Here is a 27,291-nt window from a genome sequence, read left to right on the forward strand (position 1 = left end):
AGAAGTATACTCTGTAGCTTCCTTTTATTCAAGCAGACAAACATCTTCAAAACTGGGCAACTTACCCAAGAACAATGATTGATAAATACGGACTCGCACATTTGATTCTGGGGCGAACTGTCAACTTGAAATTGAGTTTGAGCCACAGACAAGAGAAGATAAAAGCAGCACGCTCGTAACCGTGATACGGTTTTCGAATCATGACCGACATGCGCGACAATAAACAATAGCAAGGAAAAAAATGAGCAAGGCAAAGCAAATGTATACTCTGGTATCTTTATTGATTGATGCAGTGTCAGGAATAATTCAATCATTCAACACTTTTGCACCTGCTTGGGTTTTTCTGTCTTAAATTTCCTCCTCTTCATATTATACTCGGTTTTTTTCTCAGAGCAAATCGCCAGCTGGAATGTCGTGCAGCCTCATTTAATATTTTTCTTTATTTGAAAGTTAAAATCAGAAAATAGTCGTTGAAAGAGGGAGGGATGTTTAGCCACATCAGAACTGCTAGTGCATCGGTGTCACAGATCAAAGGTGAGATACTTGAATGCTGGATATTTCTTACATATAAACCTGTTATCAAAGAGAAATGAAACCACTGGCTAAATAAGGCCACGAAAACAATTTTCACACCAAACCGAACGGAATATAATGCACGTCACACACGCACACACAAGCTGCTGTCAGTTATCTGCCAACACGCTGACCCCGTTATCTACAGGTGTATCAACAGCGCTTTTGGTTTCACCTCGAAAACCACGGTTCCACTTTCCCGGTTACATCAACATATATACAGTTGCGCCAACATAGAAAAGCATGCTTTTGCATATTAGAAGGTTGTTCGGTAAACTTTACACTAAATCCATAACATTTATTAGTACAGCATTGTTCCAACCAGCAGCAGTGATTAAGACTAACAAATGTAGTCTGAGGAAACAGGCTATTATAATTCGCTTTTATTACAGATCTTGTACAGTATTAACATGCCTTACGATGCAGTATTACTATCATCTTCTCTCCTTATTTTATTTTTTTGTGTGTGAAAAAAACTCCCCCAAATAAACCCAAAACAAAAAATGCAACAGTCTGATCTAATTAGCTAATTAAGGGAAAAAATAACTCAACAAAATAAAGAAACACTCCATTAAAAAAACAGACAACACCTTCTATACAATAACAGTGAGTCTAGAGTAATTTTGTGCAACATGAAAAAGTGAGACGCGCATGATGTCATGCCGATTGACGGTGGATAAATCAGCATGAGAAGCGATGCTGCACAAACGGATCGAAAAAACAAAAATAAACATTCAAAACTATGTAAGCTCTCTTAATATTGCCAGTCGCATGCTGTGTTGCATCACTCTCCACAGGGCAGGCCAATAGCAGCATTTTGTTTCTGAGCCACAGAGCTGGTACAGAGTGCCTGTTTGTCATCTGTATCACTTTAGATATCACACCTCGCTGATGCCAGACAAACTGTTTTAACCCCGTCTGTGCCAGGCAACTCAGCTAGAACAAATCTTTATTTACAGCAGCGGCCTGTTACAAGCCCACAAGCCAGTACTGGGATATCTCCATGCAGATTGGGAAGCAGTAATGTACAATGATACTGGGGTTTCTTTTCTTTTTCTGTTTTTAACTAGCTGCCTTTAGCAGTAAATGCACATTAGAATAAAGAAAAAGAAACTATATGAAGCAAAAAAATCAATAAATATCGATATTAAATATATTGTTTCCGACTGTCCAGAAAGTAGACACGTTTTGTTTAATTCAACATAAATAAAACTAAATCATAGCTAAAAGTTTTGATCTATGAAGAGCATAATTTGGTTGCAGTATGGACAGTTATATTACATTTATCTGTACGAGTATAATAGTAATAGTACTCCCACTATAATATTATGACATTCTTTATAATTTACACCAGGTCTGTAGTTTCTGAGGGAAGGCTGCTCTGCCGTCACGATTTGAGATCCATCACAATTGCTGAGCTAATTAAATGTTGGTGGAGGTCTGCAAAGTAGAGCAAATTCATATACCTTTACAGTAATATCATACAGTACATATTTATTTGTTTATAGATTGTAAATAACTTAGATAAAATTTGCTTGTAAATGATTAAAAATGCTCACCACAGATTCAAACAAATCAAATTAATCAAAGAACGGAAAAAAAATAAAGAAGTATTTCGAGGGTGGATGGTGGGGGGGAGATGGGGGGAGGGGAGAAAGCCACTGAGAGTCACCCCCTGGGAGCTTTTCAGCATTTTTCTTCTCTATGTAAACACAATGGAACCCCTATAACCACAACCTGGAGCTGGCACCCAGGCTCTTCCCCACTTCACTGACTCGGCCCTTCACTTTTTGTTCTTCAGCTGATTGGCCAGCCAGTCCAGACCCTCGTACAGGCCGTCCCCACTGGTGGCACAGGTGGCTTGAATGTACCAGTTGCGGTGACGTAAGGAGTGCAGGCCCAGCTTGTCTGTGATCTCTGCGGCGTTCATGGCGTTGGGCAGGTCCTGAACAAAATCACAGAGGACAAAGTATCCGTCAGGAAGTTGGTGAGGCAAGAGGCGTAAAAGCAGGGGGGAACGTAATGTGGCGGATACCTGTTTGTTGGCAAAGACTAGAAGAACAGCATCCCTCAGCTCGTCTTCAGCCAGCATCCGCATCAGCTCCTCTCGAGCTTCGTTGACCCGCTCGCGGTCATTGCTGTCCACCACAAAGATCAAACCTGCAGGAATAAGTTGAAACCGAACAAAAACAATCAGGTCACATCACATTGTTAGGAAAGCATATTGTCAAAGCATGTTTAATGGTTGTCCGGGATTTGAACTAGAGATGGCACGATACCACTTTTTTATGTCCGATACCGATACCGATATCATAAATTTGGATATCTGCCGATACCGATATGAATCCGATATAGTGTTTTTTAATCAACAAAACTGTTTTTTAAATATCTTGCTGCATTTTGCAAGTCTGCAAGTTCATACTCAAGTTTAAAACAACAACTACACTAAAGCTATTCTGTTATACCTGTATACAAAAAAAATATTTCATAGTTCAGCAATACTGATCAATCTAATAAACTTAGACCTACACCATCCTCCCTATTCTGGTATTTTAAAGAGTACTTAGCGTAAATATTAAGCAACCTAACTAATAGGGTTCCAACTCCCAGCAACAACAAAAATAAAAAAATAGGGAACCACCCCTCACGCTCCACCTCATGATGCTTAATCAACGTAATCAACCTTAATTTGATGCAGTGTGAAAAAAAATGCACAGAAATCAATTATTTTTCAAGAAATATTAAATAGATTCAACATCTTTCTTCAACAAAATTGCAGACTGCACAGATGGTACCTTCCCAAAGGAAAATGTACTATAGCTTACTAGGGTATATATATTAGACTTAATAGTCACTATATACAGTAATTGACTTCTATTCATTTTACATCAAATTAAAACTTTGGGTGTCAGATAATTATTTATTAAAAGCTAGACATTTTAAATGAGAATAAGAAAGAAAAGTATGTCTTTGTGCCCCCTTTTCCCAGTTAATGCCCTATCGGCCCCCCTGGCTAAACTTTGCTAGATCCGCCCCTGCACAGTTACTTCAGCTGCGTAGAAAAAGATCCTGGTGTAGAAAGTAATATTAAATAAATTGTAACAACAGCTTATCAAGCTTAAACGTGCTGCTGTTGTTCAGCCGCTGGTTTGCTCTTTCTGGCGCAAAGTGGACCAAAAACAAACCAGAGAGACGGACTCGCGACAGAAAAGCCGATCAGCTGATCGTTAAGCAGTTTCACGATTGAAGTAGCAGCCGGAGAGCGAGAGGCAGTCGCTTGTTAAGCTTAAGTGGGAATGCTTTACAAACATTCAGAGATGGACTTACACACTTGCTTTACTTCTCTCGGGATAACTTTGTCGGAGATGAAATGCCAGGTTGCTAGCGAAGCTCCAAATGCTATCCAGACCACCGACAGGTCCCGCATGCCACAGCCGCTCTATCACGTGATGCATACTGCTCCGACGTTCTGAGGCGAGTTACGGCGTGTTGCAAGTTTTGTGAGGTGCTTTCGTGATATTTAATGGATCGGATTACATTTTTTATTTTTCTCCGATATCCGATCCAGTAATTTAGGTCAGTATCGGACCGATACCGATACGTAATATCGGATCGGTCCATCTCTAATTTGAACATGACTAAGATGATGATCATTTGAAACATCTGGAGCCTGTATGCAAATTACATCATCTGAAGGATTAGTCAGATTTTGTCCTCAGGTGCTGGGGGCGAGCGTGCGCTCCAGGATCCGCAGCAGGACTGGAGAGGCCTTTTTTAAAAAAAACAAACAAAACTCTAACCATGCTGGCTGGTCTTTCACCTAAGATGCTTTTGATGCATCTCACCCTGGGTGTTCTGGAAGTAGTGTCTCCAAAGAGGACGGATCTTGTCCTGGCCACCCACGTCCCACACAGTGAAGCTGATGTTCTTGTATTCCACTGTCTCTACATTGAAACCTGGGGTGGAGGAGACAACAAGCAAATAGACAATGGGTCACATAATCTCTAAGACACATGTTTTGTTTTTTTTATTTAGAGGCAGACAGTCACACACCAATTGTGGGGATGGTAGTGACGATCTCCCCCAGCTTCAACTTGTACAGGATGGTGGTTTTCCCTGCAGCGTCCAGCCCCACCATGAGAATCCTCATCTCCTTCTTGCCTATCAGGCTCTTCAACAGGTTCCCAAAGATGTTTCCCATGATGCCTCGGGAGGAGAGGAGGTGGGGGCACAACTGCAACAAAACTGTTACACGGGCTGCTTTGTTGCTATACATAGCAACAAGCAGACAAAACAAACCGTGAACCACGTTTAGAGAGTCGAAACCACACACACACACGCGCACACACACACGCGCACACACACACACAAAGAAACATGTGGTGTGACAGTAGCTGTTCAAAAACACATCTCAGCATTGGCACCTCCCTTACTGCTCGCAGCCGTGCCCCCTCAGAGGAAAGCCAGGAAACATATACTTCACACCCCGGCAGGCAGCTGACCTGACTCGAAAGCTGCTCCTTTACAGTGACAGCTCACTGGGAAAGGAGGCAGCCATGCTGGATCTCTGTTATGTGGCTCAGCTTTCATGTGGTGCTGAGTAACCACCTTTTTATGCTCTTTTTAGGCAACTGAAGATATGCCAGGGTAACACTCATTTCATATTACGTTATTATGACACATAACCTAAGGCTGTCTATGGTTGCACACAGTCAGGCTCACAGAGCTGAGGGAGGAGGGTGGCCCTTCAGTGGTAATGGGCCCTTTACAGGCCAACCTTGCCTGTTAACTTGTGCTAACACACACTACACGGGTCGCATTGGTTTTTAGAGGGTTATTTTAAACTAGCAGTCTTCTGTGGGGCAGTGAAGTATCCCTCTTGTGTGTTTTAGTGACTGGCCGCTTTTCCTCTGACTAGCTAGGTTTCCATTCATTTCTATCAAACGCACGGACAGCAGGTGCTAGCGTAGCCCGTTGCAGCTGCAGTGGCCGCACATCCACACACATCTGTCATAATGCGAGGCGAAGACGGCGGATGCTGCAGTCGAAGCAGGCGATGAATTTTGAACCCAAATCACGTTTCTTTCGGCTCGATAACATTCACTTTCCGAACATAATCTGCTTGCTATCCTGTGAGCTAACATCGTCGGTATTTAATTGAAAACATAGATAAAATCTCCGGGTCAATTTGTGTGCTATAATCCCCCCTCTTACAGTCACGACAAGCGCGCCAGTCGGCCTCATGTCGTACATTAAGGGTCGTTCATTTCCCCCCTCGCAGCATTTAAAAGGCAACTCAAGCGGTGATAAATGAAACCACCTTTTTAGCGCTCGTATACCTCTTTCAGCAATTTCACCATTTGCATCTCGTTCACACTTACCCGTCAACGGCAGGAAGGGTACCAGCTGGATTCAGGCGAAGGACTGGATGATAGTCTCGCGATGAGCTGCAGCTGTGACACTGCGCGTTCTCGCGGTACTTGGATTGCCAATCTCTCATCGCCCGGCGACTTGTTAAAAGCCAGGAGCTGCTGTCTCCAGCTCTGAAAAGTTACTGTATGCACCATCACCTTACAGCTTATTTGAGGCTTATCTTGTTTTCTTGAGGAACATCAAAGAATAATAAATAGTTTGATAGCGTTATTCCCACTATCTCACATATGACATTTCAGAGGGCCCAAACCAGTTTTAAACGAGAGCCTGCAGGCAAGCACGCTTGAATAATTAAAACAGGAATCATCTTAATGAATAAGTAAATGGCTGACTGTAACAGGATGCCAAGTGATACTTCCTGGCAGTGTTTCACAGATAATGAGGTGACAGGAGGGGACAAAAGCATAGACTGAATCGATGTTGCAGTTGGTTTACCTTTGAGCATTATTTTATTTATTAAAAATGTCAAATATTTCTATGGCTTTTTGGCGCCTATGCTATCTAATGAGATTGCTTCATGCATGTGAGTCCAAACCACTGCAGACTCACTTCCCTCATAGTTATAAGATGTTTTTCTTCTTTTCTGTAGCCATCTCTTTAAAATAAAAAAAGGTTCTGAATGAAGTTAAATAAAACCAAACCTGGGGTCAATGCCTTCTCTCTTTCTTGTTTTCTGTCATGCACTTTTGCATTGTACACTTGCAAACTGCACTGCACTTTGAAATTAAAGGACATTAAAAAAAAAAAAAAGAAGTCGCCTAAAGAAGAAGCCAATGTGAACAAACGGCACTCCTTCAAACCGGCCCTGCAGCCATAGGTGAGTCCAACATTTGCCTCATTCCTCCTCCGTGCTGTGTGCCAGTCAGTGGTCCAGTAATAGATGTGTTTATCAATTCAGCGGTGGAGGCAGCGAGGAATAAAGAGGGGAGCAGATGTTTGCAGCTGCAGACCAGATTACGGGGTGGAGTGGATGGTGGGGTAAGCATGCAGGAGTTTGTGTGCGCGGGGAGTTTGGAGAGGGTTACAGGGGGGTTAAAGCGGGCCCGGGTGGTGGCAGGAGAGGTAGGGTGGGGAGTTATGACTTAAGGGAGCCTTTCCTCTGAAGTGTCTGCCAGCGTGCACCCCAGCAAACACAATCACAAGTCTCGTTGGTTCTGCTAGCTGAACTAATGAGGGCCTGCACGTTGAGGGCAGGGGCTTTGATGTTCTGGGTAGCTGGCTCCTTGTGTTTTCTCTCCCGCTCTCCTCTGCCTGTCCCACATCAAAAATGAAAGGGGAGTTGAGAAGCAGATGTTTCGAGGCATATATTTATACAGAGTACACTTTATTCACCCCGTTCGCCACACTCGATTCGTCCTTTGCTTGTGCATCTCTGCCGTATGTGCAGCAAAATCTATCTCGCTATCTTCATATCCAACTAAACACACTAAATCGCCTTATTTATACATATAATCATGCTGTCAGTCAAAGTGGGTAACTTTTATCTCTCCTTACTTCCTCTCTCTCTGCCTGCCTCTCTTTAATTTCAGCCCAGTCTGGATGTCATTACTGCAGGGGGGGTGGGGGCAGTCAATGTGTTGCTATGTATGTGTCTCTGTCTGCAATGATGAAGGGGAGAATGGGGAAAGGGGCGAAGTAAGTAAGAGAAACAGAGCGAGAGAGAGAAAGCAATCCCAGGCTGTCCACCAACCTCTGTCTCACACATGGTTAGAAACAGTGACAGGAAATTCCCTTTCGCAGCAGCTCCAGGGTGAAATGATAAAGGAATGAAGAAATCCAAACCAGAAATCCAAGCCCTTATCATTCCATACCTCTTCGCTGTCTTCTTTTTTTTTTTTTGCTCCTTCTCTAAATACCAAAAAAGATCAAGTGCTCAATTCAGCCACTGGCGCTGTCATTCCTTCGGAGTTCAGGGATATTTACCAAAGTCCATGCAAACAGGACTTAATTGGCATTAAATCCTATGTGGCAAAAAAAAGCTTTTCCCAGCAGGCCAAGCATGGAGACGGTTTGGATTATCTAAGATATCGAGGAATGCTGCTATCATAAATCGAGTCAAGTGGCGACAGGAGCATTTTGCTAAATCTACAGTTCATTTGTGCGCAACAACATGCATGTTTTTGATTGAGCGTCGGGTGCCAGCGTTCCTACATGTCTTGGTACGTAAACCAACCCATGCAAGCATTTATGTGCATGTGTTTATATTTGTGTAGTCTGTCTCCCAGGTAACAGGGATACAGCGTCCCCAAAGCACGTGGTTCAACAAGTCCCTTCCTTGGCTATGAACTCTGGACAGATGATCCCCTTAGATGCTCGCACAGCAAAGACTGGTATAATCACCCCCATTCTCTGCTCTCTTGATGCTTCTCTCCAGTAATAAAAGTCATACTTTAAGGAAACAATATCCTGCAGCCATAAAAAGTCCTTCTCTCAGCATGAAGTGGCCATAAAAAAGGCTCTCACCTCCCAAATCTGTAGTGCACAGAGCCTACCCCCCATTTACACAGCAACAGACGCACACTCTTCAGCGTCATTTCAGGACTAAAGTAGGTCCATCTCTCACTTTGACATGTAGTACATGTGGGAAGAATCTAAGGAGTGCTCAGACTGATGAAATGGACAAAAGCAAGCACGAAATATCAAGAGCCCAGTCACAATTTCATAGGAAAGTGACACAAATCACAGTACAGTCATACCCAAGAGACAGCATTTTTGCTGCCACAATAATGATACAGAGTCATAAAAAACATGACCACTAGCAACCATACTCATGAAGTGATTACTATTGTTACCATTATATAAATATATAAATCTGAATCATTAGTCGTACAATCTAGAGATTTGTTGCTTCCAGTTTCCCATCTTGAGTTTTACAAGTGTACAAGCTTGGACGAGCATCTGAAAGTCCTGCATGTGAGAAAGCGCTGTGTCAAATTCATTCGCCCTTCCAAAAAAAATTTGTCTTCTTTGATCAGTAAAGAGAGATTGTGAGACAAGTTCCCAAATTAGTACTTTTCAGAGTCACACACGAGTATTATTTTGGTACAAATGGAGAAAGAAAATGAGACTGTTCTGTCTGCACACTGCTTCACCGTGCTGACCACATGGCCACCATCAATCTGTCATTCACTGAAAAAAGACAGGCTCTAGTACAATATTAATATTAATAATAATACATTTACAATTATAGACATACACATTCAAATAAACTGTTACTGTACAATAAGATGAGTCAGCTTGTAGACGCTGAAGCTCCTCTGCTGTTGCGTTTTCTTTCTTTCTTTTTCTTTGTGGGTCTCAAACGATGAAGTATGGGCCATTTTCATGGCTGAAAGGCCAGCGTCTAAACAGGCCATGGGAAGACAAATGACATGAGTCACCTCTTCAATCTCTGACTTGGCATTTTGAGAATAACAGCGTCTACAAAAAGAAAATAGATCCCAGATGATGGACTTAAAAAAAAGAGGGTGGGTGGGGGGTAAACAGGATCTCTGGGAGAGTTGCACAAGGAGCAAAAACAAAAGCTCGAACAACATGAGTGGGCGAAGGGACAGGCTCGCCATCTTGAGTCCTGGATGAGTAAAAGCCGCTCGAACTGAGGGGGGAACAGACTGACGTCTACTTGCACACGTTGACCCACTCTGTGTGACGACACTCCTCGCACAGCACGTAACAACACCAGTGAAATCTGCAATTGCAGCGCTCGCTGCGTGTCTGTTTGAGGATGTTGTGTCCACGGCCGCAGCACAGCGAGCTGCAGCTGTCTGTGCTGTAGCTAGTTTTGTTGCAGATTCGTCCGTGTGTTCCCGGAGAGTCTATGGACACGTCGTGCTCACAAAAGTCAGGAGACTTCTCAAAGTACACCAGCTCTCTGGACATGATTCGACGACGCCCTCCGCCGAGACCCCCTTGGGTTCCGCTGGCGCCGTTTTCTGTCCGAGGGTTGAAAACCCCATTATTCTTGTTCTGAGAGTTGACAAAAATGGCTGTCAGGAACTTTTCTTTGAGTATGGAGCCCACAAGACGGAACTCTGGAGACACATGCCAGCAGGTCTTAAACTGACAGCTCCCTGATGTGCCGTGACATTTGCATTTCCTTGTCATGTTGTCAGTCACTATCTGTGTAAAGAATAACACTGTAAGCAAACTCCAACAACAACCAAAATGATAATGAGTGCTGAAGGTCGGAGGGACAACAGCTGAAAAGCACAATATTCACCTGTCGTCCCACACGGTTGTTATGTATCCTCATGCGGGCGTGGATATCTCTTGGAGACCCCCGGGAGTCGAGCCAGTCCCTGGAAAAGCGATCCCCGAAACGGATGTCATGACTGCACCCCCCCCACTCCCAGGTGTCTTGCATAGAGCTTAGCTCATCCGGTAAGGGCTTGAGAAGGGCTGAGGGGTGGGCTGAGCGCAGGTTAGTGGGCAGGCTGCCACGATGACCATTCAGCTCTGAGGGTAATGACCGTGTTAAGTCGATGCCTGCCCCACCCTTCTGAAGCGTCTGCAGCTGCAGCTGTGTGAGTTTCAGCCGGATCTTGTCATCGTCCTGGCGACGCTTGGCCTCGCAGCCACACCCCCGCAACTTGCCCATGCTGCAAGCCGAGGCCACAGAGTGAGCCACGCCCGCTGCCAGCAAGGCCAGAGAGAAGGCACTCTCCCGAAAACCTAGGAGCAAGAAGAACACACTCAGAGAGGTTGAAACCATAAAGACTGCAGCTCTAAAAATGTCATTTACCTGTGTACAGCACAATCTGTATTCTCATACCTGCACTTTTCTACCATAAACCCCAGGATCACATACTGACTATCATTAGCCTGCCTCAGACTCTCACCCCTGTTGAGGATGGAGTTGTGGAGCGGCAGCTTGCCAAAGCCCTCCAGCGAGGAGCAGTTCCAGCGCTGGTCCCGGAGTTGGTGCTGGCATTCATGGATGGCCACTTGGATCCCCTGCAGAGCAGATGCTGTCACATCAGGGTTCCTCACACACATCCGCATCTGACGTTTACTGAGGCCTGCCAGCCTGAGGCACACAGAGTTAGGGGTTAGCACTGGATCTCCTGCCACCTTCAGGCTGAGGATATCATTACACAGCACCCTGCAGGGAGAGTGGGAGAAAGAGTGGGGAAGTGAGATGGTGTGTGTGTGTGTGTGTGGGGGGGGGGGTGTCATCGGAGATGGTCAACAGTTCATTAGTCAAGCCCAGAGGAATATGAGGCAATGGGAGGGGGTTCAGTACACTTAAGAAAAATACAAACCCAATAAATAATTAAGAGAGATATGATATAATTCATTCTTTATGGGAAATACACCTACCAATAAAATGCGTCCAAAAGTATTTGCTGCACTGTTTCTGCTCCAGTGTCAGTTGGTTAAAGGAGGGAAAATATAATTCTAAACAGATTATCCAGCTGAGAAATATCAAAAACAGATTTAATGGCCAAATGCATCTTATAAAGAAATAACGAGACTGAAAGTGAAATCACTTTGGAATTATTTTGACTCGTTTAAAGCTAAACCACTCAATTAACACTGATTGCACTTTTTTTAAATTTAACTTTACACGAAACCAGACTTCGAAATACAATGACTAATAATTCGTTTTTAATGTTTTTGGGTTTTTTTTAAAATAGCTAAATTATTCATTTGAATAGTAACCTATGCAAAGAACTTCCCGCAACTCTGCCGAATCTCGTGTAGCCACAGTCTGCAACTCTCCTGGCGCTCTCAAGTGCACTTACGTGATTGCAGGTGACATAAGTGCTGCTGCCAAAATCAGGAATTGGTCCCAACGGAGTTTGTTTGATAGCTCCATTTTGTTGTGCGTCTTTCGCGACGTGACATTAAAACACTGGTAGTGATGGTCCGCGTCGAATAAGAAAATCGAAAGGACGATGTCTGCAGTATTATCGATGCACCGCCAAACGACCGAGGAGTGAAGACGGAGAACAGAGGAGGTCGGAGGAGAGAATGAAGTGGAGGAGGAGGGGGGAGGAGGGGGGTGAAAGAAAGAGGGGAGGGGAGTAGATGCCTCTACAGGCGGCTGTTTGCAAAATATTGGCCAGGATGAGAATTGGATCACCAGTTGATACTTTAATTATTCGATAACGGGATCATTCACCCAAGCGTAAAATGACGTCTCCAACATTTTACGCACAAGCACTTTACAAGCATTGCGGGACAGCGATTTCGAATTAAGCAGGTATTTAGAAATACTGGATCCAATGATCATATTTATAAGGATTAAAAAAATACATATTTATATATGCATGTACTTGTTCCTACTCTCTTTTGGTGTGATGGGAGGAATAAGGTAATTTGGTCCTACATTTTGGGGGAGAACACAGAAATCCTCGATGAGATGAAATATGGAAACTCAAGGAAGATTTTGTTCATAAAGCGGTGAGTTATTTTAAATAATGAAGGGGGAGGGGAGAGCTGCTGGTTCCACTGTACGACAGGGAGGCAGCAGCAGGCAGGCGGCTCCGCTAACAGACCCTCCAACAATACTGTTTTTAAGTCTTGTGCTCCCCCTTCCTCCCACCTCCATCAGAGCGGCTGCGCCTCATTGTTGTGCTTGAAACAACTTCACATTGTCAATCTAAAGTCTTTATTTCAAAGCAACGAAAGAAAAAAATGGCTAGAGTAACAGACTGTTATTTACAATGTTGTGCAATTACGACCGCTGACAAAACTCTAATGACAAATTATTTTTAGGGATTCAAAAGAACTGACAGACTAAAACACCTTATTGGAGACAACATATCTATTAAAAATCTTTTCTATGGTCACTGTTGAGTAAGCTTATGTAGCAAGTTGCCCGGGCCTTCAGTGTGGACGCGAATCAATCCGTATATCGATCCAGGCTATCCAAAATTAAACATAACATTGCTGCTGGGAGCGAAAGGTGCTTGTGTGCTACTTTCATAAAATTAAGTTAAAACCCCCCTCGAACACGGTTCGCTTAGTGACACCAATTCATCTAATCTCCTTCCATTCCCTAAGCTGCAGCAATGAAAAGTGCATTAGCATTCTGCCTTGGTGTGTATATCTAAGTGGCTTAAAAAGTGATTTGAAGTTGATTTGTATATAAAAGGCCCCCTTTATCCGGATTGAAGCTCTAATCTGCTCGGTGTCGCATGACTGCTCCAGGAAACCCGTTTGAGCAAATTCATATAAGGCTCGGGTAAAAACGTAGGGTGGCTGTCATTAAAGCCTTTTTTCTCTCTTTTTTTAAAGCCTACTTCCTTTTACTGTCATCTGAGGGAGAGACAGAGAGGTGCGGAGGAAGGGGGAGAGATTACTCAACCTACAACCTCTGCAATGACTAATGTGGAATATGCAAATTAGCAGATAAATGTCACAAAATGAACCAATATGGAGAAGTTTGGGGACATTTAAGCTTGCTCCTAGTCTGGGGTTTGATGGAGATGCCGCAAAGTGGCTCAAGCTGTGATTACACTGGGTTACATTGCGTCGAGGGAGGTCTGCAAGCCAGATGTTTGGACTGGTTTTTATCCTTAGTCGTCCCCCTCTTTTCCTGGTTCATCATACATCAAACTTCTGATTGGAGGCCATATTTCATGTCTTCCGTGTTTGAAAAATATTTAAGTAGCCCAGCAGGCAGTGTGAGTTATAGGACAATTACGAGCTTATTATTGCTTCTGCAGGCATTCACGTTTCGCTGTGCGTGTGCGCGTTCGCTCTTATATGATAAAGACGGCTGATAACACGTTTTATTGAGAGGAAAGTAACCTTAAGGGATAACATTCACTTTTAAAAATACATATATATCATTTACATGTAATAATGAATAAACTCGATCTGTAGGAGTTTAAGTGTGAAAAAAAGAACATGTGCAGAAATGGCCTTAGTCACTGCACATTTTAAGAGCGCATTTGGAGAGAGGAGGAGATGCGGTTAGGGAGTAGGCTAATCCAACCACCGGGTAAAAAGGGCAGTTTCAGATGGCTCATATTGCGCTGTAACTATACTGTACCGTGACACCAGCTTTGAGCAGCGGCGAAGCACCAAAGCGGGCGCACCCACAGCATCTGTACCAACTCATCACTGCTCCAGGGCTCCGGGGGAACTTCTCTCAGCAAGACTGGATGCGGAGGCTAGCTGCGCGGTCACTGAAAGGGGAAGAAAATACTTTTAGCCGTACACGTTTACAGGGAATCGATTCTGTGATGACCGTGAGATTCCACAATATGCGTGGACTGCCCTGCTTTTCTCTCCCTCTCTCTCCCTTCCTTTCTTTTTTCTGCTCAGTTGTTTCCTTATTCATTGTGCGTCCTATGAAGAGCATTAACTATCCCTCCCTCCAATCCTATTGAAAAGGCTCCGAAAAAAAAACAGGGAGATGAGAGCAGCAAATCCCTTTTTTATTCCCCTCGTAGCGCTCAATAAGAGAAGAATGTGTTGCCTATCAGTCACCGAGGGGATCAAGTCTTCGGAACTGTCCCACGCGTTCAATGCGCCGTGCAAAGCATCACTGAGAGAGACAGAGTGAAGAGGACTGCAGCAGCAGCAGCAGCAGTAGCATCCTGCCCGGACACCTCACAGCACAGCAACCTGTCTCCACTCAAGAGCCATTTAAGTTAATTAGGACTTCCTTCTCTCACCTTTCAAGTCCTCTCCTCGGATTGTGGCGTGGTGAGTATATCCAACCTGCTCATTTTCAAAACTCAGAACTCAAAACTCAAGTTGATCATTAAGATAAAAGTGACACAGTATGTTTGCATGTTTGGAACAAGAAACAAAAGGTGTTGTATTTTCTTGTTTTTTTTTTTGTTTATATATATATATATATATCACCAAATAATGACATTCTCCTCCTCATTTTTGAACTGAAGCCACGATGAGGAGTCTGGCGCTGCTGTTAGGGGTGAAAGCCGCTTGCATCCTCTTGGTGTCTTCGCTCTCGGGCACAGGGGCAGTCAACAACAGCGGCCGGTGGTGGTGAGTTGAGCAGATACTGATGATGCACTAATCGCGTTATGCCACTGGAAAACCTCATCCGCAAAGTTAAGTGCCAGCTTATAGGAGCCCTCTGGAAAACAGGGCGTTTTATTGAGTTGCCACATTTCGTGCAGCTTGATCGAAATAATGTGTTAGTTTTGGAGCCGCTCGCAGCTTCTGTTTGAAAAAAAGAAAAAGAAAAAAAGGGCAACCATATAGGATTGATGCTTAATGCTTCCAGGTTGCTCTACGTGAGCGAAACAGCCCCAAAAAACATTTAGGGTGTTTTTTTTCCAGTCTTTAATTTATTGTGCCTGCAGTGAAATTAACCACAGCACACAGTTTAACAATAAAATAATTACATAATAATTACAGCATTTTTATTTGCGGTTGATTTAATTCCCTCTCTCTCGCTTTCTCTCTGGCTCCTTTTTTGGATACTGCGGTTTGAACACGAGACAAGATTTTTCAGTCCAGTGTGGAATAAATTGAATATGGATTTAGAGGGGTTCTTTTTATTTGTTTTTTGTTTCTTGTTTTCCGGGGACACGTTGATCTAATACTGGATATAGTTAAGCGATCATAAACTTTGCGGCAACGGTACAGAATTTAGATTTTTAAAACCAAAATAAAACCGGATCTATAGCTTCGCACATTTTCTTGTTTTTAACAAAAAACTGTGGGTCAGGGGTTTGTTGAGGTAACGATTCAACAAACGGTTTTTGCGGTTTTATTAGATGGACAAGGTTTTCGCACAGTGGCAGTGCGCTTTCAAGCATTTGAAAGATCAGCTGGCATCCAAAAGACGCCTAGAAAGCACACACACACACACACACACACACACACACACACACACACACACACACACACACACACACACACACACACCGGTGACTTTGGGAATTAAGAAAATATTCAGAAGATGAGATTATTATTTAAGTTCCCAGGCCTCTCACCGCACCACTGTCTGGGTCAAACCTCTAACAGGCCCAGGCTCGCCCGCTTTTCCGGATGATAATGCTGAACAGCAAAACGCCGCCAATACACGACACATGAATGAAAAATGTTGACACATAAACCACAGAAAATACCAAATAAAGTGGAAAATTACACAGCCTGTGTGCTGAAACGCCAAAAGTGTTCTAAAACCAGCGAAATGGGTGCATTTAAACCCCGTTCAGTGATCCAAGATTTGGATAAAGCTGAAGACGCACAGGTGCCACGTTTGGGCACAAATATGGACACGACACTTAAAAAAAAGAAAGAAAGAAAAAGCAACATCTCTCTCTCTCTCTATGCTATAGTAATAAATAATTACAGTTATTTGTTTCTATATGCTGTGGATGGATGACAGCATTTTTATAGCTTTTTAAATATTTGGCACAGAGGGGTGTTTAAAGGCCTACGTCTTAATGACATTTTGACAGAATGGACATATTTTTAGCTGAAGTTGCACCTTAAATCACATTTGGAGGAACCTTGTATGCTTATCTTTAATGTGATTTAACATATATGTAGGGAATCTTAACTGCCAAGCTAATAACATTAATTTGATACTACACAGATAAGAAATCTGTCAATTATTGTAATCCTTTATTATTATTATTATTATTATTATTATTATTATAACATAATGGATCCTGAGTATTTAGCAGACAAATGTGCTTACATATTCTAATTGTGAAACTGACAAGTAATCGCAGCCAGTCCAAGTTTTTATGAAGACATAAAAATAGCTTCATGTTATCTGCCAAGAGTGAAATATACACTGTTAGTCAGAGACAAAGTGTCTTCTCATGATCTTGGAACTGAATGTGAGACTCTGTTTATTACTTTAGCACATAATGAAAACTGTAATTTCAAAGGAGCAACACTCATTGGATGCCAAGAGCCATCAGTTAATGAGTTTAGAGGGTCACCTATAGAGCTTCATGCATGAACTGCCAGCTCCTTGACTCTGAATTCCCTTGTCCTTATGTTGCGCCAGGGGTATTGTCAATGTGGCTTCCTCGTCCAACCTCCTCACCAATTCCAAGAACGTGCAGTTGGTCCTGGACCCAAGCCTGGCCCTTCTGAGCCGTCGCCAGCGCCGGCTGATTCGGCAGAATCCTGGCATCTTGCATGCCATCGCCGCTGGACTGCACACTGCCATAAAGGAGTGCAAGTGGCAGTTCCGCAACCGCCGCTGGAACTGCCCGACCACCCACAGTCCAGCAGTTTTTGGCAAAATTGTCAATCGTGGTGAGCCCCTCTTGTCTTTCTCATCAGGAAATATTTGGACAATTTTGGACAGGATGTAACAGAATCGCTTGTACGCATTTGAAAGGCTTTGTCTGTAAATGATTTCCAGTTTTGGGTGAAAAAGAAAAAAAAAAGGCAAATATAAAGTCCAAAACGCTGGATATGGTTCTGATGGGAAGTTTTTGTGTTGTTTCTTCAGGTTGCCGAGAGACCGCATTTGTATTTGCCATTACCAGCGCAGGAGTGACCCACGCTGTGGCTCGTTCCTGCTCAGAGGGGGCCATTGAGACGTGCACATGCGATTATCGCCGCCGAGGTCCTGGAGGACCAGACTGGCACTGGGGGGGCTGCAGTGACAATGTGGATTTTGGCCGGATGTTCAGCCGTGAGTTTGTGGACTCCAGTGAGAGGGGCAGAGATCTGCGCTACCTCACGAACCTGCACAATAACGAAGCCGGCAGGATGGTAAGACTTGCTTTACTCGTCTACTAAGACTGTTTGTCCGAGTTCTACTTGAAATGAATGTATTAATGAGTGAGATATCATGAGTAATCTTTAGTCTTCCTTTCTCAGACTGTGTCATCAGAGATGCGTCAGGAATGCAAGTGCCATGGCATGTCTGGCTCCTGCACAGTGCGCACCTGCTGGATGCGCCTGCCCAGCTTCCGCACAGTGGGAGACTTTCTTAAGGACCGGTTTGATGGCGCATCCAGAGTTGTTTATGCCAACAAGGGCAGCAACCGTGCCTCTCACCGAGCCGATCCACGCCATCTAGAGCCTGAAAACCCAGCTCACAAACCCCCTTCGTCTATGGATCTTGTCTATTATGAGAAATCACCCAACTTCTGCTCCTACAATGGCAAAACTGGCACTCTGGGAACATCGGGGAGAACGTGCAACAGCTCTTCTCCAGGCCTGGATGGCTGTGAGCTGCTATGCTGCGGACGTGGGTTTAAGTCCCGGACTGAGAGCGTGACTGAACGCTGCCACTGCACATTCCACTGGTGCTGTCATGTCAGTTGTCTGAACTGCACCAGTACAAGGACGTTACATCAGTGTCTATGATCAAATATGGGCACCTAGGCACACATGTGCTTTAAGATGTTAGGCTGAAGCTGGAAAAGGTTCAAGGCGGGTAAACTAATACAGGGAAATTCTGGCACAAAAATTCAATCAGTGTTTTTAAACTTAGGAGAAAGGGAAAGCACAAGTATGTGAACAGGGTATAGAAGGAGTGTATGTCTTACTCTTTATTACTTAACCTTAAGTAAATTAACACTACAACGATACTTGTAGAATGGGAATTGTCCCTCAAGTGTTTACATGCTAGATAAATAGGAGTAAATGGACAAAAGGATGTGGTGGAGAATTGATCGTTGTAACCAGGTACCACTAGGGCCTTGTTTCTCCCCAACAAAGGGCAGAAACTGGACACAATGTTTCACAGATGTTTCTGTGGCCACAGAGCCACAAACATATGCTCTCATAAACTGGCGAGGACCTCTAACAAGAGGAAGCTTATTTAAAAAAAAGAAAAAAAAGAAATCTGTGTTTTGTTTTCTCTTGCTGAAGTTTGGCGTCCCTCCCATGAAACTGGCTGAAGTTTATCTCCCTGGATGGGATATCTGTTCCATGCTTGTGTACTTAGGAATTGTATGCAACCCAACCACTTCTAGTTTCCCTGCCACATTTGCCCATTTTGTTTAGATTTCTCCAGATCTGAATTCACCTCAGCCACATGTACCACTCCAGCTTGCAACAGGATGGTCCTTATTGTACATGACTAGGAGCAGGGAGCACAGAAACCAAGTGAGTGAATCTTACTGAGGCAATGTAATTTGAATGTATTATCAATACACTGAATATCACGACGTGATTTAAGCAAATAATGAAAATATCATAAAACACTAATAAAACAATGAATAGAAATGTGACCAATATACAAATTTCCCACAAATGCATGCAGGAAGGATTAAAATATTGCAGGTTAAAGTAGGCAAATGGTGCGTTGTTGGGGTTTTTTTTTTTCAAGGTAGGTTGAATGAAAATATTTTAAAGAATACAGACTGAAAAAGAAACAAACTGTGTATCAGCTAAGAGGACCAAAATCTGTAAATATTAAAATATCTGATTATATTTATAAAGATGTCACTTGTATGTTTTCTAAATGATTTATGTGCCTGTCAGTGGCTGGAGAATATGCTATCAGTAGAGTCAGGTCAGAGGATGTTTTCATCGTTTGGCTCTTTCTATGTAGGTGTAACGTAGCGGGTTAAAAAAAAATACTCTTGATAGAAAAAGACTGTTATCACTTCTTTGCTTTTTTTCTGTAAAAAAAACACTCATGTTTGGTCATGCACTGAATATTTCCCTTTTTTTTTACTAGTGTAAATATATACAATATTTATTTCTGAGGATTTTTATACTGTTCTAGAGAGTAAGAGAATACTTTTTTTTTAGATTTTAATCAAAAGACTTAGGTTCCAGTTGGTTTTGTACTGTACGATAGAACAATAAAGTCTATATTTTCAATTAAGCTGCCCTTGTGAATGTGTCAACATTACAGCCATTATGTGTGTTGTGTTTGCTGTATTCGAGAGTGTTTTGACTATGGACCGAGCCAACATATAAGCCTGTCCCTGGGTGTCCTTAGCTTAATCCTATTACCACCACCAAAGCAGCCTCTTTCTCCAGCTCCACAAAACATCCCTGCATCTGTGCGACCAACCACAGAGACAGACTGTTTATCTGCCCACATTCCTTATTTTATACAGTATATGAGTTGCTTCATTTGCTTAAGGCCTGAAAGAAATATGAAAAACTTCAACACCTGGCAGTGTAGCTAACCACAGGAGTTTGGAAAGCGTGACACTTCTCAGTTCACCACAGAGAAGGAGCAATCAGGGTCATCCAGAAAGGGCAGAGTGGAGGAAAAGCAGTAACATGCAGGGACGAGAGTGCTTCTGAATTAGCATCGTATTACAGTGTAGATTTAACAGGGGTTCGTGGGCTTGTGGTATAAAATTAGAGAAAACATTATAAAAAATAAGAAGAGAATGGCTACAATATTACTTATCTGGAAGAACAGATCAGAGTGAACTGAAGTAAAAGCAAAGCAAATTCAGAAGTGAGGAAATGTCTATAAATACAAAAAAACAACAAAAAACTAAGTGATTAGAAAAAATGTTGTTGACCTATACATAAGTAAAGCTCTGTCTTCTATCACTGGAAAACAGGGGTTAACACACCAGAACATGATATGGCTTACTGTGTAATAACTGACAAACTGAGAGAAAAGTCAGGAGCTGACGGAGTGAAAACACACGCAAAACGAGGCAAATCTGGCTGGAAAGAGAAATAATCAGCAATCATGGGCAGACAGAAACAATAGAAAGTAAAAGTGGTTGATTTTTTTTTTTTTTTCAGAGTTCAAATCCCAGGCATGAGAGTGAGGTGGGAGAGTTGGTGGAGAGTGAAGTGGAGGGGGCGCTGCCTGTGGGAGTGCTAAGGAGTCAGTGATAATTAGCTCAATTAGTGACAAAGGCAGTGTAATAAATACCGACTTAGTGTCTGGGTCCCTGCTGGCCTCTCCCTGCGCAGCCTGCGATGTGGCTCTAGCCTGACGGACAATTCATTAAACTGACAAAATACCCCACCGTCCAGGCGTGACGCAGCGAGTTAGCCCCCTACAGGCCCAGCTCATTGTTCTAATTGTCTGGCCTGGAGTCACTTTGTGGCCGCCTCCTCTTTCACCCACCCCGCCTTCACACTCTGCCTTCAGAAAACCCATGGAGTTAATGCCACTACCTTACTCTGCAAGTAGGTGATCGGCAGGTTGGAAAAAAAAACAGTAAGAGTTCCTTGGGGTGGGGCTGCTGGGAGGGGGGGGCGGTGGGTAGGCAGTGGGATTAGCGAATGGAGGTTGCCTGGGAGTGCTGGGAGCAGCACTGATCGGAATGTAGGAGAGATGAGTCCAGAAGCTCGGATGTGGGACAAAGCGAGAGTTAATAAGGAAAGATTGAAGGGGCTGGCGACAATGGGCTGCCACCCGAGTCGAGATGAAATTGCTTCCGAGGATTATTGGGAGAGGGTGTGAGCGTTGTAGGGTTTTTGTGTGAGTATGAGTTTAGTTGGGTATTTGTGTGTTTGTGCTTCAGTGTGTGTGCAGGGGTAGGGGGAGCGCTGGATTGATGGCTGCCCCTCTGGTTGGGGAGCAGGGGACCAAGGAAGGCTAACCGGCTGTTCCCACAGTCTGTTCTGCTGTAGCCACCTTTGACACACGGAGCTGTCAGGCGGCAAGCAGGCAGCTATGGTGTATGGTATGGTGAGAGGGGCACAAACAAAAACAACAGCTCCACTACACAAAAGTCACTGGCTCTATGGAAGGCCAGTGGAGAAGCGCAGACTTGGAGGAGGGAAGGAGGACAGGAATGTGTGACAGGGAGGATTAAAAAAGAAAAAAAAAGAAATAGAGATGGTACAAAATTGTACGCTTGAGTCCCATTTTGGTTTTGGTTCCTGCCAGCTACTGTTTTGCCAATATCTGGAGATAATAATACCGCGCTGACATCCAGTCGCAGCCTGCTCATAAGTGAGATACGTGGTGCATCGAAACGTTAGTTCCTTTACACTTTGTTCCCGTGGCTTGCTCATGGTTACTTTTCACGTCGCTGTAAATTCGCTTTCTATTTTTATGAAGAAAAAAAAAATCTCTGGGTAGTATCATAACAGGCCACAGCAGCCTAAAGGGTGAAGGTTAATGGGGCAATTTTGCTAATTATGTAACTCGACAACGAGAATTAAAAAGCCACGCTGCCTGCAACTGACCTGACAGCCACGAGAACACGTGCACAAATCCAGCAAGCAGGTCACATGCAAGAAACATGGCATACTGAAGGCACAGCAGCTTCACATTAAAATTCCTGCTACAGCTAGGAAAAATGTTTGGCCTGTTGGGTGGAGTTGGCTGTTAATTCGAAGGCAGCATGATAAATAATTGGGGTGGGCCACGGCACTGAATGAAAGGCTGTTTACAGTGCTTGTGATTGACAGTGTGGTGTGGCATGAGTCTGGCACGCAGTAGTGATTTGATTTCTGTGCTCGCTCCATGTCTCATTGTAATCCTAGCATTCAATTATGGGTCAATTTGAAATTAATTTGGGGCATTGTTATTATAGGAACACCCATATCAAGCTTGTGTAATAATCAGAAGAATTGAGTTTGGTGCCATTAGGTGACCACAGGGGTATTATGTAACAAGATGTGCAATTACAGCTTCGTCACTCGGATATTAAATAAAGAACTCAGACTTGCAGAAAACTACCAAGTGGATTAATAGCGGTCAGTGTAGTGGCTCAAATTTACTCAGATTCAATTCAGGATTCTAGGAAGTGCTAAAAAAAAGAGCATGCGTGTGCGCATGTGTTAAGTTTGTGCACACAGTCGAGCCAGTGTGTGCGCGTGTGTGGGTGTGTGGATGGCAGCTGGGAGGCAGACACGGTCCAGGAGAAGAATCATCCCCTAGCAACTGACCTTTTCGCCAGATGGCAGCTCCGGAGTAACAGCCACCCAGCATCACAATGGCCGTGGCCTCCTAACATCTCCATCACTTCATCATCTTCTGGCCTTCCACAACCTGTCACACAGGAGAGGAGGGAAGGTTAGATTCACCCCAGCAGATATACAAGCTCGAGCGTCCTGTTTGTGCGTCTCCTCTCGCTTCAGTTCCAGAAAGTTCCAAAACATCACTTTGAGCCTGCGTTCGCTTGTTCCCATGTTTCTGGGGTGTGCGGTGGGCCAGTGGAAGGCATGAGAAGAGGACTGATTTAGGAGAGACACAGCGAACGCTCACTGCTGTCCGCAAACTTTCAGACACTCTCAAACCACTGTTTTCCGTTGTTGGGTTTTGTGCACAAAGTGAATCAGGGTGGGAATGTGGACAGACCACTCGACCATGGTGAGCAATCAGTATGATGTCTGTGGTCAGGCTCAGTGCCCCTATGGAGTGAGCTGGAGAACTAGCCCTACAGTTAAGGTGGGAGGGATATAACTGTGCAGCATGTATATATATATATATATATATTTATATACACACACACATATATGTGTGTGTGTATATAAAAGTGTATTGGGGTCTGTGTGTGTTTAATAGGCCAGCACTCTTCACACATGTATAAAAATGTTTTCAATTGCGGCCTCCTGCATGTGAACACACATGAATGAATGTGCTTGGGGTGATAATATATTTTGAGCTATCAACACGCTCACACGCATACGCACACTGCAGGGCCTCTGGATTGTCTTGGCTTGATGGCTTTTTCTCTGCTGGCCCATTTTTTGTTGATATTAAATTCTTTGCTAAACCTCAAAACTCCTGAGACGAAAACCTCACCACCATGGAACATCACCTCTAACTAAACACCAAAGTGTCCCTAAGTTCATCTAAACCACTGACGTCCAGCTTTAGGTACCATTTGAAATGCACAGGCAATGATTCTGTGAGAACCATTATGGAACAAGAAAAAGTAAAACTCTCTCGTTACACATCTGTGAATGGTTAACCTGGCAAAGCCAGATATGTGACAACAAACAGATAAAGTGCCATGTCAGACCGTGTCCCACTGAAATTAAGCGTTTCAGATGGAAAACTGTGCGTCAGAGCGCGACTTTAAACCGCGCCGTACTCCAGGGGAGACAATATGCTAGCAAACACTGTAAGAGCTCCCGTAAACAGAGCCGTAATGATAGGGAAAGACTTTGGGAAAGGACAACCAACAGTAGAATATGTTTACAGACATCTGACAATGTACGGGTACAGCGCAGCAACATTTCAGCTCTGAGATCCACATGAAACATGAGCACAAACTGTGGTGGAATCCATGTGACACAACATGAGCCTGTGCATAATTTCACCTGTCAGCATGGATGAAGCACACATTCGGTTAAATCAAACAGACAAGCCAGTGATAAACTTCACCGAGACGTGTCTGGCTACGCTGAACGTTAACACTTCTCCTCATCCGAACGTATCTTCGCGAAACTGTCCGCTGCTGGATTTCTTTTACTTGCCTAAGTGCGAGATCAAGGAAATCTGAGTGACCACAGCACGGATGGAGTAATTTACTGCTCTTCACTTAACCAGATGAGTCAGCTTGTTTTATTGTCTGCAGGCCATTGTCTGAGGCCCAGCATGGCCTCATTTGAATCAATAAACAACACTGAGACATTTTTGACGGCATGTGCTAATTATCTCTGTTCTAGTAATACTCGTGGGGACAAAAAGAAGAAGTGCCCTGCTTTTGGTTTTAATTCCGAGCTGTGTTTTACAGCGACAGTGGGCGAGCGCTCCAGCACTGACACAGCAGCAGAGGAATGTTTATTTGCTGCAGTTAGGAGCTGGGTGGCTTGCAGGAACTATGACACATTCCTGTGTCACCGGCTATCCCGCTCACAGACACACGTTGACATTCACACATTGGTGCCCCATGTGTTCATTCACAGCTTCATACAGAGACATAGACACACACAGCTATTCCTTGCCATTGTGTTTTACCCACGTCAACAAAACGTGGCACCTCTGGGTTCTTAAAGCGTGCCCAATCTGCATGCTCATTCACTTACTACTTAGTATGACATGCCTTACTAGGCCTAACACTTCCCCTGTGTGTAACAGAATGCATGTGTGGCAGTCGTACAGTGACTTGAAGATGAATTATTCACAGCTTACTTCAGCGCTACAGGGGACCGCTGCCCACAAAGTCTGCTAGCGTGCACGTGTTTGTGTTACGTGTATGTGTGCACTTTTGGTGTTTGTGTGGCTGGCTGAGCGCACCTCTCCATCTTTCCCTCTGCAGTCCTATCCATTATCCCCAGCATCTGGCAGCCAAAGCCTGTAAAGAAGACATTTCTCTTGGCAAGTGTTTTTTAAAGGCAGTGACACAGGGGACAGCCAACCACAGGAGCCACACATCTTCCAATCTACATTCATACTGAGAACTGCTTGCATAAGAGAACCGCCCCAGTCTCCTTCTCTTGCTCACTCGAAACAAACGCGCACACACACACACACACATTCTCTCATCGTGTCACACTTAAAACACACACAAGATACTACTCCCACCCGCTTCTGTCTCTCTGCAATATATTCACCCAACCTTTGAGGTCTAATCACTTCCAGAGCCACAGCTATCCTACAAAATGTGCCGGCAACCTTTCAATACTTTTTACACTCTGAAAAGGTCCTCGGGGGCTTTTAAATGCATATCATTTTATTGCTGATCGTAACGTGTGGCCCGGCTATTTGGTTTAGAGACATTGAATATCGCATCTTCGTGACATGCAATACCCAAGGTGCAAATTTAAATGAAGATAATTGAGCTTTAAATGTCATGGTTTGGCATGAAAGGCCCTGAACCAACAACGCCGTCTTGAATATTGAAAGAATAATTACACCCTGAGAACACCTGAATGTGACCTTGCTCGACACTCATCTGCTCCATAAACACATTCTTAGCATAAGTGAAATGGCACAATAAGAGCATTAATTAATACCACATGCATCTTGTCGCTTGTTGAGGGTACAGCTGCAGTGAGGAGCTTCTCTGAACAGCAAGCATGTGGGAAGACACTTTTTCTTTACTTGGCGCTAGTCGCAATGTTTTCTGGCATCTGGATCTTTTAGAACACAAATGGGTGTGTTAGCTTGATGGAATAATGATTCTGATTTTGATGGGCTACCAGCTACCCATCTTTCTTGCAAACAGATGATTCTGATCATAAATCTTCTGGGATAGAAACAGCTTTGTTTGACAGCAGCTTGATTCACTTTTTAGAAGATGGATGACTTGTGAAAACCTGCAAGTCAGGTGAATTGCTGTTTTCCCTACACACTAGCCTAAGTTTAAATCTGTGGAAGTGTACTTCCACGGAGACCTTGGAAAATAAATGTTAAAGGCACATAAAGGAAGATAAACATATCCGCCTGAAGAAACTGAACCAGTACTCTTGACCTATCGTGTCTCTGAGGTGGTTCTGTGGATAGGACACTCTGTGATTGTGACAAAATAAAAGAAAAAAAACTTGATAGTTTTCTTATGAGTTGTTCAACGTGAATGCACAGATGTCAAATGTGACTGCTGATCACATCCTGGGTTAGAATACATGTCTGAACTAGTCTATGAACCTCTGCACTGAGGCCCAATTTGAGAAAGCTAAGAATAACATGTCTTTGTGCATGTCTTTTTTTAGTGCTGTGTATACACAGGTCATGTGTTATGACGAATGCTTTAAGACAGTAAGTGCCCTTAAGGAACAAAAGCCATTCTAATCATGTAAGCGTCAATGAGCTGTGCTGGCCTGGAAATTGATAAATGCTGCCACCTAGTGACGACATTTCCAAATTACAAGCTTTAATTTGGTTTGTTCAATTAACTTGATAATATTCTGATAATATAACTCGCCTGACACTTAAACTTGCTGGTACCAGGTTGGACCCCCGTTAACCTTTAGAACTACCTTAGATTTTCACAGCATAGATTCAACAGTGGAAAACTAAAGGCATTTTTGCCCATGTTGACTTGATAGCATCATGTCAATGAAGCTGTTGTTGACATGATGACAGAGATTTCCTGCACATCCATGTTGGCGATCTCCTGTTCCATCACATCCCAAAGATGTGCTATTGAACGTAGATCTGGTGACTCTAAAGCGTATTTGAGTACAGTGAGATGATTTGAACTTTAACATCTTATCCTACTTGAAGCAGCAATTAGAAGGTGGGTACAGTGTGGCCACAAAGGGATGGACGTAGTCAGCAACAACAAGGCTCATCAAGATTTTTCCAATCTTCTACCGTCCAATTTTGGCGGGTCCGTGTGAATTGTAGTCTCAGTTTCCTGTTCTTAGCTGACATGAGAGGCACATAGTGTGGTCTTCTGCTGCTGTAGCCCATCTACTTTTGCATTCAGAGATGCTCTTCTGCATAGATAGATAGAAAGATATTTAATTTATCCTAAAAATTAATTTTAGTATAAATTGGATAGTCTAGTGTGAGGTAGGGCAGAATTTTATATACAACAG

At 43.6% G+C, this 27,291-nt stretch overlaps 3 protein-coding genes across 7 annotated transcripts in view; 1 reads left to right on the plus strand and 2 right to left on the minus strand.

Moving 5' to 3' along the window:
• Window positions 1-260: 260 nt before the first annotated feature.
• Window positions 261-6,047, minus strand: arf3a (ADP-ribosylation factor 3a). 3 transcript variants are annotated; one of them, XM_085258853.1, is made up of 5 exons: window positions 5,955-6,047; window positions 4,627-4,818; window positions 4,419-4,529; window positions 2,609-2,733; window positions 261-2,518 (listed from the first exon to the last, which is right to left on the minus strand). In XM_085258853.1, exons 2-5 carry the CDS (start codon window positions 4,772-4,774, stop codon window positions 2,357-2,359), a joined length of 546 nt encoding a protein of 181 aa, XP_085114979.1. In that variant the 5' UTR covers window positions 4,775-4,818; window positions 5,955-6,047; the 3' UTR covers window positions 261-2,356. The 3 variants fall into 3 exon arrangements, with proteins under 3 accessions (XP_085114979.1, XP_085114978.1, XP_085114977.1); XM_085258852.1 differs by having other exon boundaries at window positions 4,627-4,841; window positions 5,955-6,009; XM_085258851.1 differs by lacking the exon at window positions 5,955-6,047 and having other exon boundaries at window positions 4,627-5,943.
• A 374-nt stretch (window positions 6,048-6,421) lies between these two features.
• wnt10b (wingless-type MMTV integration site family, member 10b) overlaps window positions 6,422-27,291 on the minus strand; it is a 29,001-nt gene continuing 8,131 nt past the window's right edge. Inside the window, exons 2-6 of one of the 3 annotated variants that reach the window (XM_085259897.1) lie at window positions 25,046-25,103; window positions 22,747-22,849; window positions 10,845-11,107; window positions 10,226-10,677; window positions 6,422-10,125 (exon numbers count right to left, since the gene is read on the minus strand). In XM_085259897.1, coding sequence (XP_085116023.1) covers window positions 9,625-10,125; window positions 10,226-10,677; window positions 10,845-11,107; window positions 22,747-22,820 — 1,290 coding nt within the window. In that variant the 5' untranslated portion in view covers window positions 22,821-22,849; window positions 25,046-25,103 and the 3' untranslated portion in view covers window positions 6,422-9,624. Of the gene's footprint in view, window positions 10,126-10,225; window positions 10,678-10,844; window positions 11,108-11,750; window positions 11,959-22,746; window positions 22,850-25,045; window positions 25,104-27,291 lie in introns of those variants that run through there. The other 2 variants (XM_085259898.1, XM_085259895.1) reach the window with 2 other exon arrangements.
• Window positions 13,711-19,735, plus strand: wnt1 (wingless-type MMTV integration site family, member 1). The gene is made up of 5 exons (XM_085259899.1): window positions 13,711-14,667; window positions 14,868-14,973; window positions 16,961-17,214; window positions 17,414-17,679; window positions 17,788-19,735. The coding sequence occupies exons 2-5, from the start codon at window positions 14,873-14,875 to the stop codon at window positions 18,277-18,279; spliced, it is 1,113 nt and encodes a 370-aa protein (XP_085116025.1). The 5' UTR covers window positions 13,711-14,667; window positions 14,868-14,872; the 3' UTR covers window positions 18,280-19,735.

Source organism: Mchenga conophoros, linkage group LG20 (genome assembly GCF_057382185.1).
Source record: "Mchenga conophoros isolate Kocher_MC1m ecotype Shallow Benthic linkage group LG20, M_conophoros_male_GT1.1, whole genome shotgun sequence".
NCBI lineage: Eukaryota > Metazoa > Chordata > Actinopteri > Cichliformes > Cichlidae > Mchenga > Mchenga conophoros.